At 37.8% G+C, this 14,419-nt stretch overlaps 1 protein-coding gene across 1 annotated transcript in view; it reads left to right on the top strand.

Annotated features, from left to right (window-relative positions):
- The window catches only part of ABCC2 (multidrug resistance-associated protein 2), a 46,563-nt gene that overhangs the window by 20,814 nt on the left and 11,330 nt on the right, over positions 1-14,419 (top strand). Inside the window, exons 12-23 of the mRNA XM_089167646.1 lie at positions 1,304-1,411; positions 3,074-3,208; positions 5,943-6,049; positions 6,191-6,284; positions 6,816-6,983; positions 8,133-8,273; positions 8,443-8,643; positions 8,917-9,015; positions 9,123-9,275; positions 10,117-10,514; positions 11,942-12,122; positions 12,477-12,800. Of these exons, the coding sequence (XP_089023772.1) occupies positions 1,304-1,411; positions 3,074-3,208; positions 5,943-6,049; positions 6,191-6,284; positions 6,816-6,983; positions 8,133-8,273; positions 8,443-8,643; positions 8,917-9,015; positions 9,123-9,275; positions 10,117-10,514; positions 11,942-12,122; positions 12,477-12,800 (2,109 nt within the window). The remainder of the gene's footprint in view (positions 1-1,303; positions 1,412-3,073; positions 3,209-5,942; positions 6,050-6,190; positions 6,285-6,815; positions 6,984-8,132; positions 8,274-8,442; positions 8,644-8,916; positions 9,016-9,122; positions 9,276-10,116; positions 10,515-11,941; positions 12,123-12,476; positions 12,801-14,419) is intronic.

Genomic DNA, 14,419 nt, shown 5'->3' with positions numbered 1-14,419 from the left:
TTTGGTTGGCTGTGGCATTTGAGAGTCCTGTCTCAGCTTAGTTGCAGCCTATTTGACAAAAAGTCAATTAATCTTTCCTTAGGGATTTGCTACTTGGATCTTGTTTTCTGGTATAATACTTTTTAATATCCATCTCACTGTTCACTGGGAGCCAATTCTTTTCTCACTTCATTTAGTGTTATAATTGGTCTTCCTCTACTTCTTTGATTACTATCATATCACTCAACTTTATGAAGCACTCTAGGCTCTGCTGCAAAAATGCTTGTATGGCATCGTTGGTGCTCTTATGACATTTCCATTGGGCCCCTACCTGTATATCATGTTGAATTCTCATTTTTTCTTTTTCTAGTTTTTCCCACTCATAAAAGGGCAAACCTGGTGCCAAAGGCTTCTGCACAAGCAGAGTCTGGGTGGGCTGTTTTTCTATGCAGCCTTATGTCAGCAAATTTTTCCTTCTCATGCATCTCAAAGCCCCATATGAATTACGTTTATGTTTTATTAATTGTTAAGTGTGGCCTGACATTCAGCTTTGTACATAAATGTTGGAACATTGAAGAAAGAATTTTATTTTTTATTTTTTTTAGTTTTAGTTTTACCCAAAACCCATCCACTCCCCCCTCCTTTCTCTCTCTGGGTTTTTCTGGTCTGTTTGGGGTTACGACCTATTAGAATACATTGCCATCAGAGGTGCATTCTGTGCTCTAAAGCAAGGACTATGATGAACTTAGGATGTTGGACCAATGAATGGAAGGGATTCATATTTTGATCAGCATTTGCGTAGAACCTGTGGTGCTTCTATCAAGACATTGATTTGCAAAGTTTTTCACATCATTGTGTGTTGATGGGTGATTTTAGCCTTTTTCCACTATCCTTAATTAAGAGAGGAAACTCCATTAACTCAAGGCTTGGTCCACAATTCACTGGCTGATTTCTTTTAAGTGTATTTGTCTATTTCATACCTCAGTATTCTCATGCCCTTACTTTTCAAGCTGTTGTTCCAATATATTTTCGATAGTCCAAGATCATTATTGACATGTGCTTTTGTAAACTTACCTTTTTATATAATGATACTACATTTGCAACGGTTTCTCATGGTGTCTCCTGAATTTTTTTTTTGACATAGGGTTGTTATTTGTTAATAAATTTCAATTTGTTTGCTGCTCTCTTTTGTTTTTCCACTTGATTCAATAATTTCTTTAATCAGGATTGGTTTATAAGGGTCCTGAGATCAGATTCTGCTTTATGTTACATTATAAGTTAGTCCCTAAAGCACTCAGCGTATCGATTTTATTTCATTTTTCAGGTTGCTGCTGTCTTCCGTAAAACCTTACGACTAACACATGAGAGTCGCAAGAAGTTTGCTTCTGGAAAAATAACCAACTTGATGACAACAGATGCTGAGACACTTCAGGCAAGCTCTGCACTACCCTTAGTTATACATCACTCATCACTGCCATTTCCCCCCTTTCCTTTGGTTTATTAAACCAAAAATGTATTTCTACAATTTCATACTTGTAAACGCATTATATAGAATATGGAAAATGCAGTTGAGAAATCTAGTTGAACATTATGATTTCAGTCATATTTTGTTGGTACTAATGCAATCAATAAAGATTCCAAGGAGATAAACGAAAAAAAGAAAGATCTGTGGGATTCCATCGAATAAGCTAGGGTATTTCGACGTACTTGCCCATTTTCTGCCCGAATCTCTTCATGAAGGGATTCGTAATATTACCTGAATTCACATGATAGGGCAACATTTGATATACCGAGGGAAGCAGTTGCAGTGGGAACAGTTGCTTTCCCAGTGAGGTATTCAGAATGATGCTAGTGTTCAGCTCGTTGGACGAATGAGAAGCGCAGAGTATCCTCATTTCTGGCAGTTTGTCAATGATTTGGTCCCCTCTATTTGTCGACTGTAGAGGGGAGTCAATCCAGCCACCCTGTTCCTACAGATACGTTAGAGCCCTAATCAAGGAGTTCTTGAAGATGACTCCCGGGGATGATATACGAAATCGCTTCTGGGCCTATTTAGATCTTCAAGTCTGCTGGAGCCCCCACTGCCTCGTTATGCTCTTCCTTTCTCCGGTTAAAGGGAACAAGCAGTGCAAAGAGGATGCTATTTGGCTTTTTCTCACACAGGATCACAATATACTACCTAAACCCGTGCAGGCTCACTGTGCTTCTACTGTGCTGGAGTTCTGTAAGTTGCTCACCAGAACTTCTTGCGAGGGTCCTAGTTACATTTGCCTGAATTTTCGTCTATAGTCGGCAAAAAATCGCCAAAATATGGCGAGATTTTGATAAAAACGATAAATCGCTGATTTCTTGGCAATTTTTCGCTGACATTTGGTAAAAGTTGTATCGCTGCCCTTTTTGTGTCACCTGCTTCTGAAAACGGTGAATCACCAAATTTTCCTTCCTTGATTGTATACTTGTATCTCAGTACCAAATGCTAATCAATTTCCAAACAGTGCTAAAAGTTTCTACCACACTGTTTTAAATGGTAAGGTGAGTGTTCATGCTTGGGTGTTGCTGTTGTTAGGAGCATATGCCACAGGAATTAATTATTATTTTTTTGTTATTTTTCTGTCCTTTTTGGTTATTTATTTGACCATCCCTAGACCCTGTTAAATGTAGGAGCAATGTGCACTAGGACACCCTCCCCTCCCCCCCAAACCCCCTATTTATGATTGTTTTTCGAAAAATGAAGATTTTAGATAAAAAAGTTTGAACTTATAGGAATAAGGAAGGAAAGCATAAATGCATACTTCAACAAAACTAAAAATAGCTCTCACATGACCCCATAGTTTAACATTACATAACTAAACACTTCATGGTTGAGTTAATTTTCATCCTGTTAGTTGATATTGAAGTGAAAATTCTTTACTACAAAAGTGAATCAGACCTAACATATTTTTGGGCAATAAACGTATGAAAACTAGAAATTAATGCCTGATAGTGCTTAATCTCCATTTTTCTGAGACAATCAACTTGATCCTGCCTAGCTATTTTACAGTTGATATCTTTGCTATGCATGGATCCATCTCTAATCTTTTCTCTCTCTCTTCAGCAAGTTTGCCAACAGCTTCATAGTTTGTGGTCAGCACCATTTCGTATAGTTATTTCACTGGTTCTTCTGTACAAGCAACTAGGTGTTGCTTCACTTCTAGGTGCCCTGATGATTATCCTTCTGTTTCCCATACAGGTAGAGTGAATTAATTTTCCCTGTCATTACTTTTTTTTAATGTCTTAGTTTTACTAACATTTTGCTGCTATTTATATGAACCCACTCTTTTAATTTTTGGTGTGATAATAGTGCTTATTTTAATTTTGTGTCCATTTTGTTTTTCTTTTTTCATAGACAACATATAATATTCTGATTTTCTGATCAAATGTATCGTCATATGCCACTGGAACTATCCAGAGTGGATTAATGATTATTCAAATTTATTTTCATTTTTGGCTGTGGTAGTGTTCCAGTCCAGTCATATTTGATGGCGATATTATCGTTAGTGCAGGCATGGCTGCTAAAACTTAGAAGTGTTGTTTCCATACTTATGAAGGGTAGTGGAAGCATCTTAAGGGAAAAAAAAAAAAAAAAAAAGATCACAGCAGAAAAGCTGGAAAATTCTCAGAATTGAGTGAACATATGTGATGGACAGAAGCAGGAAATAGTTCTTAATCCCCTGCCAGCAAGAAAAGGACTAGTCCCTTCCCATTAATCATGAATGAGTCTCCAAAATAGCCGGAAAACAGCATAGGGCACTGTACCCTTTTGAATGAAACGGTAGAAGACTTTCAAAATTGATGCAATGAAGAGAAACCAACAATTCCTTGAGAGCTAGAGGGGAAAAGAGAGCCTTGCACAAGGACTAGAGTTTTCCTGGTGCTTCACCTCTGATACCAAGTCAATAAATAATTAAGAAAAAAAAAGAAAAGAGAGGATGGAGAAAAAGATAGTAGAGAAGAGATTAAAGTTGGGAACTCACTCTTAATCGTGAGGAACTCCAAGCAAGCTACTATTATCTATAGACCAACTAGAAGAGTGAAGGATCAAAAAGGAAACAAATCAGAACAAGTAAAGTCCAAAAAGGACTTGAAGTAACCCTCAAAAGTCTCAAAACCAGTGATGTGAACCAGGGGTCGGGTTTAATTGATTGATGCAAGCCCTAAATCTAAGGTTCACCCTCAGGATCTTAATCAAGTAACCTAGCAATAAACTAGGGTTTGTAACATCTTACAGTTGAGGGAATGGGCTGTGCCACGGGATTTAGGGTTTAGGAAAGAGTTGGCTAAGGTTTAGGAACTAGGGTTATGAATTTAACTCTGAAGTCTGAACTCGTGCTGTAATTTAAAATTCAGAACTGAATTCCAAGTCTAGGGTTCAGAGAACTAGGGTTTCTAAATGCTAGGGTTTCTTGGGGATAAGCTAGGGTTAGGGCTAGGGTCGAGTGTCAAGTATGGTTTAGGGAGGATGACCTAAAAGGATTTAGGTTTTGGACGAGAAATTGAGGAGAATTAGGTTCTTGGAGTTTAGGGTTTCAGGGTGGGTTTTCTAATGAAGAAGAAGTGCAGCAATTCTAGGTTTAGATGAGGGAAAGGGCTAGGGGTAGGGATTGAGTGCAAGTAAGGGAAATGGGAAGGTGATCATAAAAGGGTGAGGGATTTGCGGGTGGGGGTTATGAGATATAGGAGTACTATGGTTTAGGGTGGTGGAAAAAATTCTGGGTTTTCTATGCTGATGCAAGTAAGAAGGAAGAACAAGATGAAGAAAAAGAGAAGACGGGCTGGGGGGAGGGATGGCGGAGGGATACGGGTGCTGCTGCAGAGTAGGGAAAGGGGGGGAGGGTGAGGGTGAGGGGCTGTAATTGCAGGTTTTGGGGTTGGGGGATGGGGAATTGTAGAGAAGAGAGGAAGGGGCAGGGCTGGGGTGGGGTGGGGGTTTTCTTATACTTGAAGAAGGGAAGGGGGCATCACAAATTCTGCAGAATTCTCACACAAAAACAACCGCAAGTTCCCTCTAAGGGAACCCACTACTCCTAAGCTTTGCTCCTTCCGGTCTCAAATTTTATTCATAAACATAATCTGCCTTTTACATACTAGAGAGGCTTATTTATATAGCCTTTAGAAGGAGCTCACACTAGGACTCAACTTTTGAAAGCAAATCAAACTAGTACTCTTACTTGGACTAAAGACTCACCATTCATATGAGGACTCTGTGATAACTCACCCTAGGATAATTCAAATTGAAAAATAAAAGTAGATATGGAATCCTTGTAGGAAGTGGACTGTAACTACTGGACTCCCTTAATACTTAGGATTCCTAACCTAACTAGGACTCTTCAATATCTTGACAAACAGGGACTCAAATTCAAAAATAGAAGGATCTGGGATCCTACTAACATACTGGATCCAATGAAACCCTAAGTTGACTCTACTGGAATAGTATAAAATTACCAAAATAACCATGGTGTTACTAGAGGGCCATAGGGTGTGGGGCTATCACTGTAGGCCCTATTTCAGCCCTGGTTCTGGTTCAAATCAACCGGTCAGGGTTTAGCGCCAGGCGGTAATCCTTCAAGACTTGGTCTCTTTCCCTTTTTGTCCCTTTGCATATTCTAACAATCCCTAGCAAGGAGAAGAGACCAAGTTGATTCCAAAGACAAACTGGTATTGCTCTTGATGGATATTGATCGCTCTGCCTTCCAGCCCCCATTTCATTGAAAAAAAAATATAGCTGATTTTGGTGCCTGTAGGAGTTCTGACTTTACTTGCTTTCCCATCTGCTGCCAAATTGGCTTTGAAATTATGAAATTGAACCTAGCTTAATGTTTTTCAGTTCAATATCTAGATGGGAAGCTGCCGTTACATCTTTCCTATGATTCTTTATCTCTTTCTTTTTTCTACTCTGTTGATGTGGTGTTTGTGCATGTGGACAGACATATGTGATCAGCAAAATGCAGAAACTATCTAAGGAGGGCTTGCAACGCACAGACAAGAGGATTGGCCTCATGAATGAGATATTGCCTGCTATGGACACTGTGAAGTATGTCTCTTTTTCGAGACTGGTTTTCCTTCCTGTTGTGACTAATTCTGGAAGTTGAAATGGCTGTTTTTATTCCTTCCTGTTGTGACTAATTCAGGAAGTTGAAATGGCTGTTTTTATTTTTTTGAAATGATCATTTAGATGTTATGCATGGGAGGAAAGCTTCCAATCTAAAGTCCAAGGCATTCGGGATGATGAACTTTCATGGTTTCGGAAGGCACAGTTACTTGCTGCGGTATGAATAAAATTCCCTAGTCCCATTTCATGGAAATGTCCAGAGCTCAAAGAATTATGTATTTTTTCTAGAAAGAGTGTGTTGCCTGTTGGTTTATGCCTTAATCATTTAGTGGACCTTAGCTGCTAATTTAATCCTGACAATGGATATGCATGACAATAACATGTTGTTACCAATCTTGCCCTGCTTCACCTCTCAGTTGCTCCCTTAGTTATTAGCATGTTTTGTTTCTCAGGGTGTGTGGGTTAGGGATTGAAATATTTTGTAAGAGTCAGCCATGATATTTGCCACCCTGCACCCAGTCGCTAGTTCTTGCTGAAGGTATGTAACAATAATACCAAGCAAGAGAGGGTTCTTATTTTGATTGGATATTTGGGATACATAATCTTGTTGGACTACCATTACCCAACTTGTGGCCTTATGTCTCATTTTCTATATAGATGAACTTTTATACCCCATGTTTACAACAAAATAAGTAGCATTTCATGGTTTGCTATTATTCTGCTCCTGATTTAATGATGTGTTCTGCAGTTGAATAGTTTTATACTAAACAGCATTCCTGTTGTGGTCACGGTGGTCTCATTTGGGATGTTCACTTTGCTCGGTGGGGATTTGACTCCTGCAAGGGCATTTACATCAATCTCACTTTTTGCAGTACTGCGATTCCCCCTGTTCATGCTTCCTAATTTGATAACTCAGGTGTCATCATCTTCCCCTTGATGTTTTTGTAGTAAGCTTATATTTTTGAGAGAAATATATAATTGAGATTACATAATTGATTTTTTTTCTTGTAAAATGAGAACGGAAGATGAGAAATCCCCTATTTTGGTAATTCATTTTGCCATTGTAATTCTTCTGATTTCCTTGATCCAATGTTCAGGCTGAAAAATTACTTCAGTAGTTTCTCTTGATAGTTGATACGTGGGTGTAATGACTTTTATTTATTTATTTCTGTTTCAAGCTCTTCAGCTATTAGAATTGGTAATAGTCTTCAAATATTGGAATCTTCTTTCTATTGTGCTGCAAAGCATTTCGCCAAATTTAGCCAGAACAGGCAACTCCCTGGATGTTTTTTTATGATTTCCCTGGTGAGTGCAATAGAGATACTTTGGATTAACCAAATGGCTTATGATGCATCCAAACTTGTCTAAATATGATGTCTCACATTGCAAATTTGCAGAACTAGAACTTAGTGAAGAATGAGTTATTTCTTATGATACTGTATTGCACATATGTGGAAATTCAGGGTTGGTTGTTGGGTTATTCTGTATTTCTGTCTTTGTTTTATTCTATTGTTTATTGCCTCGTATTGAGGGAATCATCATTCCCTGTTGGCTCTGTTCTTTATATTTTTGCAGTCCTTTGTAAATAGATGTCATTGCTTTTCTCGTATAATTTTACCTTCTCTTTTCTTCTACTGTTGATTGCTGATAAATAAGTAGGATAGAGTTGCTCAATATGGTTCTTATGGAGCTCCAAAATGGCAGAAAATAAGTAGTGCTTTGATAATTCAATCATCATGCTTCCAGGAAGAATGGCCTAATGTGGAAGTTTGTTGTGAAATGGTTCAGAAGTTGATTTCTTAATTTGTGCATTCCTATACGTAGTATGAATTATGCCTTAGTTTCTTTTGTTACTGTAAAGGATAAGTCTCTGAATTCATATAGAGCTAGTTACAGTGGATTTGAATTTAGAGACTTACCCTTTACAGTTACTATTCTCATGATATTTTTAGTTAAATCAGTAGATATAATACACATATTGTAAAGTATGCTCTACATATGCCAATAAGAAAGTATTCATGCTGGATTTATTGTTCAGAGTGCTGAACTGGTTCTTGTTTTGCAGGTTGTAAATGCAAATGTCTCATTGAAACGGCTGGAGGAACTATTCTTAGGTGAAGAAAGAACTCTTATGCCAAACCCTCCTCTTGAGCCGGGGCTTCCAGCCATAACAATTAGGAATGGATACTTTGCATGGGATTCTAAGGTTTAACCATTAAATTTATTGCCTTTGGTCTATACATTACCATTTTATATTTGTAATACTTAGTGCAAACTTTTCAGTTTTGTAAAATTTGTTCATCTGATTCCTTTTATGTGGCATTTTATTTTGCTTTTATCTTCTAGCAGTGTTCTGAATTAGTTTCTAATTTCAGGCTGAGAAACCTACATTATCAGACATAAATTTGGATATACCAGTTGGTAGCCTTGTGGCAGTCGTTGGTAGTACCGGTGAAGGAAAAACTTCATTGGTGTCAGCAATGCTTGGAGAGCTACCTCCAGTGTCAGATGCAACAGCTGTGATTCGGGGAACTGTTGCATATGTCCCACAAATTTCATGGATTTTTAATGCTACTGTAAGTGTTATTCTCCTTCTAAATGTGTTCTTGCTTATTGTTTGAGGATGTGATATTATGAGAGGTGAAAATCAAATAGACTTGTTGGTTGTTACACTGGATTTTATACCGAGGAGTTGAAACCATGATGAACTAAAAAATATATTTGGGTTGGCTACATTGATAAAATTATAAGAAGGGCAGTGGGGTGAATTCTTGGTGAGCCTGGAAAATTGTTATTAATTTTTTTTTCTTCATCCAATTAACTGTGATGAACAAATCTACTCAATTCAGGTACGTGACAATATATTATTTGGATCTGCCTTTGAAGCAGCCCGATATGAAAAGGCATTGGAAGTGAGTGCACTTCAGCATGACCTTGACTTACTGCCTGTAAGTGGGATCTTAGATCATCTTTGTATTTTTAGTGTTTACCCAGTACCATGCATGTCTGTTACTTCATATGAACACAATTTGTTTCATACACTTATTTTTATCAGGGAGGTGATCTCACTGAGATTGGTGAAAGAGGGGTAAATATTAGTGGTGGGCAGAAGCAAAGAGTTTCTCTAGCTCGAGCCGTCTACTCCAATTCAGATGTTTACGTATTTGATGACCCTTTGAGTGCACTTGATGCTCATGTAGCTAGACAGGTAACTTCTCCCTGATAAATGGAAATCGTTGAGATTGACTTCAATTACTTCATTCCTAAAATATAGTTCAGTAAAAATTGTTTCATATTCTGTGGGATGGGAATCAGCTCGCATTTTTTCTTGACTTGTAGTATAGTTTACCTCTCATTCATATCATGGTTTACCCTTCATTCCCAACATGGATTCTAAGTCGGCTTTTTTGCATGTGGGTAAAGATACTCTTATAGTAGTGTGTTATGGGTTAGATGTTAAATCAACCCACTTTATGCAATGATGAATGCCTCAAGTGGACTATTATTTTGGAATAGTTACAAGCTGAAGTGGAGAATTTAAAGGGGTGGCACTATTGCAGTATTCTTGAGGCTCCATTTTATTTACTTTGGTAGAGTTGATGAGGGTTGCTGTATATTCTAGTTTCTGTCTCTATAATAGAATCTGTCAGATAATATTGGTGTATGACATTTTCTGTATACGGAAACAAGCCAGCACTTAGTAGATAGTAGAGCTTTTCTTTTTCACTGTAGTATATTTAGTTCATAGTTACCATAGTTGGCAAGGTGTCACACTAAGTGTCCAAGCGCCTTGTTCAGCCCCTTTCCAATGCTGGGGCCACCTGGTGGGGATGCCATGACAACTATGATAGCTAGAAAGTTAATTAGGCAAGAGGGCCTCCTGGTTGATGCCATGACAATTGACAACTATGATAGTTAGAAAGTTATATTAGGCAAGATCTTGATCTTGTGCAGTTATGTTTTGACTTTCAACTAAATGAAATTGTTCTATTAAACTCATCAATTGCTTGAATGTTAAATGTGATCCCTTTGCAACTGATCTTTTGCAGGTCTTTGATAAATGTATCAAGGATGAACTGCAAGGAAAGACTAGAGTGCTTGTAACAAACCAGCTACACTTTCTCCCACATGTTGATAAGATTCTTCTGGTTCATGATGGCATGGTGAAAGAGGAGGGAACCTTTGAGGAACTTTGCAACAATGGAGTGTTGTTCCAAAGGCTAATGGAAAATGCAGGGAAAATGGAAGAAAATGTGGAAGAAAATGAAGAAGCCAAGGAAAAGGACAATGACAATGACAAAAAGAGCACAGAACCTGCTGCCAATGGGAAAATGAATGGGCTGTTGAATGATGAAAGCAGTGCCAAAAAAGGCAAACAAGGAAAATCTGTTCTTATCAAGAAGGAGGAACGTGAAACTGGTGTTGTGAGTTGGAAAGTTCTAATGAGGTAACAGATCGTGCAAATTAAGCTTGTATACCTAAATTATCTGTTGAACTATATCTTCGTTTACTAAAACTATGAAAGTGATTTACATTGGAGTATTCTAGGCCACGACTTGCCCCACTTAAACATGGGCCAATGTCTACTGGGTTATAAGGAGATAGAGTTGCACCTTCTCCACAGCTCTGGGGTTTTGGATGATTGGTTGCACTTGATCCCTAAGATGGTCATGAGTTCGAGTCCTAGCAGCATATTTGCTGGGGGGGGGGGTTTGTTGGAATAGTCAAGGGCAAAGGTAGTTGCACTCAAGGGAATGGTGTTGCATTTTCTCTGCAATTCTGGGAATTTGGATGAGTGGTTTATATTTTAATGTTATGGAAGGTCCTAAATCAGTTTGGCTAATCATGCTAGCCCTAAGCAGTTATCACTTCTGTCTATGGATACCCACTGTGTAGGTGGGCTTCAAAGGGAGGATAAAGATTTCAGTGCTGACCAAGTTTTTGCCGACTAGAAACCAATACTGGTTGAAGCTGGTTGAAACAGGTATCTTTGGGTAAATTGGGCTGATCAGAACTTGGAAACCTACCAAGATAGTCAAACTGAAACAGGATTGGTTAAATTTTGTCAAAGCTTGGTATTTATCGATCGGGGCAATTGAGATTTCCATTATATTGTCAAAACTAGATGAAACATGGTTTATAAGGGCCTTCTTTGTATTGGGCGATGCATCATCACCCACTATAGTCTTACTAGAACTAGTTTAGTGCAGTTTAAGCTATTACTAATGATAATATTTCGGCCTTCACAACTTCAACCTTACCAATGGGGCCTGAATAGACTATACAATCCTTCCTGAGACATTCATGATCAGACTTCCTGCCCTTGAAAGTCTTCCCGCCCTCAACAAAACCATGTGGAGGTGGAGAGGTGGAGCCTACAATTACCATATCCTGTTACTGTGGAGTTTGGAATAATCAGGAACCATTCCTGTAGCAAGTAACTGAAGTGGATGTCCTCGATCAGTGGGTCAGCTGCTGCCTGATGTCCATTGAACCAAAGACAATTGAATTCTACATTTCTATGAAACGACCATTTTCTCAGCTGATCAAATGTTCTTGCAATAGGTTTTCCCCAGAGACCAAAGTATAGGAATAACCTTGCCAAAGAAATGCACTCCTAAGAAATTCAAAAAATCAGAACCAGCTAGCTCCAATGTCTCCTCAAGAAAGACTGATCCAGTTGATGCATCGGCAGAAAATGGTCCAGTAAAAAATGGGTGCTAGACAGATGCCACCCTAAGGATATGAAACCTGTGGATGTTCAGAATCCTCTAGATTAAACTTTTACAGCATAACCTAAAGAAATGATTAAAATGTTTTTGGATTGCTGAATTGAGTTAAAATTTTATTCGGCATGCTATTAAAACTTTGCAGGTATAAAAATGCCTTAGGCGGCGCATGGGTGGTTATGATTCTCTTTCTCTGTTATGTATTAACGGAATCTCTTCGAGTTTCAAGTACCACTTGGCTAAGTATCTGGACAGATCAAAGCTCCTCACAGAGATTCAGTTCTGGATTCTACAATATGGTTTATGCACTTCTATCTTTTGGCCAGGTATGTGAAGTAGTTTATATTGTTTGCATTAAGGTTAAACCTGCACCTGCTATTCTAATATGCTTGTCTTTTCCAGTTGTGGTTGTTTGTTTTTCTCTTATTTGTGGGCTTTTGAGCAACCATTCATTTTAAATGCTTCATTATACTTTTTCTGAAAAACCAAAAAATTAGTTTTTTTTCACCAGAAATTAGAATTTAAGTTGAGAATTTTACACATTTCCCAAGAATGTAGAAAACTGAAGGAAATTTTCATATCTTAATTTTCACTAGGAATGAGTCAGAAAGATAAGCTTGAATTCTCCTTTAATCCATTTTACATACTTTGAATGTCTTATTTCTTCTGCCTCTATTCAGGTACTAGTTACACTGGCAAACTCTTTTTGGCTGATCACTTCAAGTCTCTATGCAGCAAAAAGGTTGCATGATGCCATGCTTCATTCTGTATTAAGAGCACCAATGGTGTTCTTCCAGACCAACCCTATTGGACGAATTATCAATAGGTTTGCGAAGGATCTAGGCGATATAGATCGCAATGTTGCTGTTTTTGCTAATATGTTTCTCGGTCAAGTGTCACAGCTTCTTTCAACTTTTGTCCTGATAGGCATTGTGAGCACCATATCCCTGTGGGGCATTCTGCCACTTCTGGTGTTGTTTTATGCTGCGTATCTATATTATCAGGTACACATTACTTCCAAAAAGTCAATAGTTTTTTTTCTTAATTGGTTGCATGTACTAGTAAGTTTTGCTTTCATCTGTTCTATATCAAAACCTGTGCCAAAGCTTACTTAAGTGTGAAGAAAGATAACAGGTCCAACCTAGTCCTTTTTGGGTCCCGCCTGGCCATGTTTAGCTAAACTGCAATTGTAAGAACATGCTAGATGATGGCATCTGAAATCCATGGACTTGGATTCTGTATGCAATATGATATGAAAACTGACTTTAGTTATTCAGAAATTCTTTAGTTGCTTATTTCATGGTTCAAGGACTCGACTCTCTGGCCAATCTCATCAACCAAAAAAGCAAATTGAATCGTGAAACACCCCCCCACCCCCCGCCAAAAAAAAAACTTGAGGGATTTCAGGGATCATTTGGGGCTGAAATTTGTTGTCCTGCCTTTTAAGGCCTTTTGAATACATTGTGAGCTTAGGTTTATGAAAAAAAGGGTAAATGTGAGTTCCACATTCCGCCTCAAACCCCAAGTTGGAAACCACGATGTGGAAGTGTAACCTTAAAATGGCCTATAAAATAAAACATATTGTTACATCAATAAATTCAATACATCATATAATCATACTTTAATGCTTGAAATTCAAAGTTTAAACATGTCTAATACATTATAAAGTTCAGATAATAACTCAATCATAAGTTACAACTTGAGAGTTGAGACTAGATACCCTATGTGCTAAGTACTTATGGTTACCTTCTTTTAGATTTGAACAAAAGTTCTTGGAAAAAAATTGATTTGGTAACATAGGGGTTAGGTTACTTTCTTGTAGATTAGCTTGGAAAATGGGTGGAATGAGGTATAAGGCTGTAGGAGTGCTACTGATCTACCCATGTGATGGGGCTATGTGGGTTTAGGTATTACTTCGTATTTCTAGGTTTGTTGTGGCTTTTTCAAAGACGGGTTAAATTTTGTTCCCATTTTCAGTTCAAGTAGTAGTTTCTAGTAGTTCTTATTTTTAGCTTTATTATTACTACATATATATATTTTTTAATCTTTTATGGATCATTAAGTCAGGAAATCTAGGAAAGTTATAGAATATTGTCATTGTTTGAAATAGAAATTCAGGGATTTATTAATACTAATAAGGGTAATTGTTGAAGGGAATATGTAATGTGGGCTTTTTGAATTAATAAATGTTAGAAGGATTACAGGATAGCAATCAGTTGAATGGTCCAGGGTAACAACTTGTTTTGATTGACCTACTGTTTGATTCCTTAATCAATGCCTTCATCTTCTTCTGTTTGAGTCTTTTATTGCTTAATCAGATTTCTTGTTCCCATTGCCTTTTTTCTTCATACTTCTGTATATCCTTTGATTAGCTGCTTTCCAATTCAATCAGCTCACTTAACTTCTCCATGGCTCTATGTTTTTTTTACCCAGATTGCTCTCAAACTTGGTGTATCCGTTCCAGCATAAAAACCTATCAGCCTTACTGATAAATCTCAAAAAATCCTGGTTTTTTCCTGTACATAGACTAATTCTTCTGCAGTGTGCTTCTAGGATTATCAAAACCACTAAATGAATCCTTTTAGTCTCAGAGGATATCTGAGAAAATTTCAGGTTGGATTTA

Source organism: Hakea prostrata, chromosome 9 (assembly GCF_041222555.1).
Source record: "Hakea prostrata isolate BN-2017 chromosome 9, UWA_Hpros_2, whole genome shotgun sequence".
NCBI lineage: Eukaryota > Viridiplantae > Streptophyta > Magnoliopsida > Proteales > Proteaceae > Hakea > Hakea prostrata.
The sequence above is the reverse complement of the archived record's forward strand: the minus strand, read 5'-3'. Positions and strand labels throughout refer to the sequence as shown.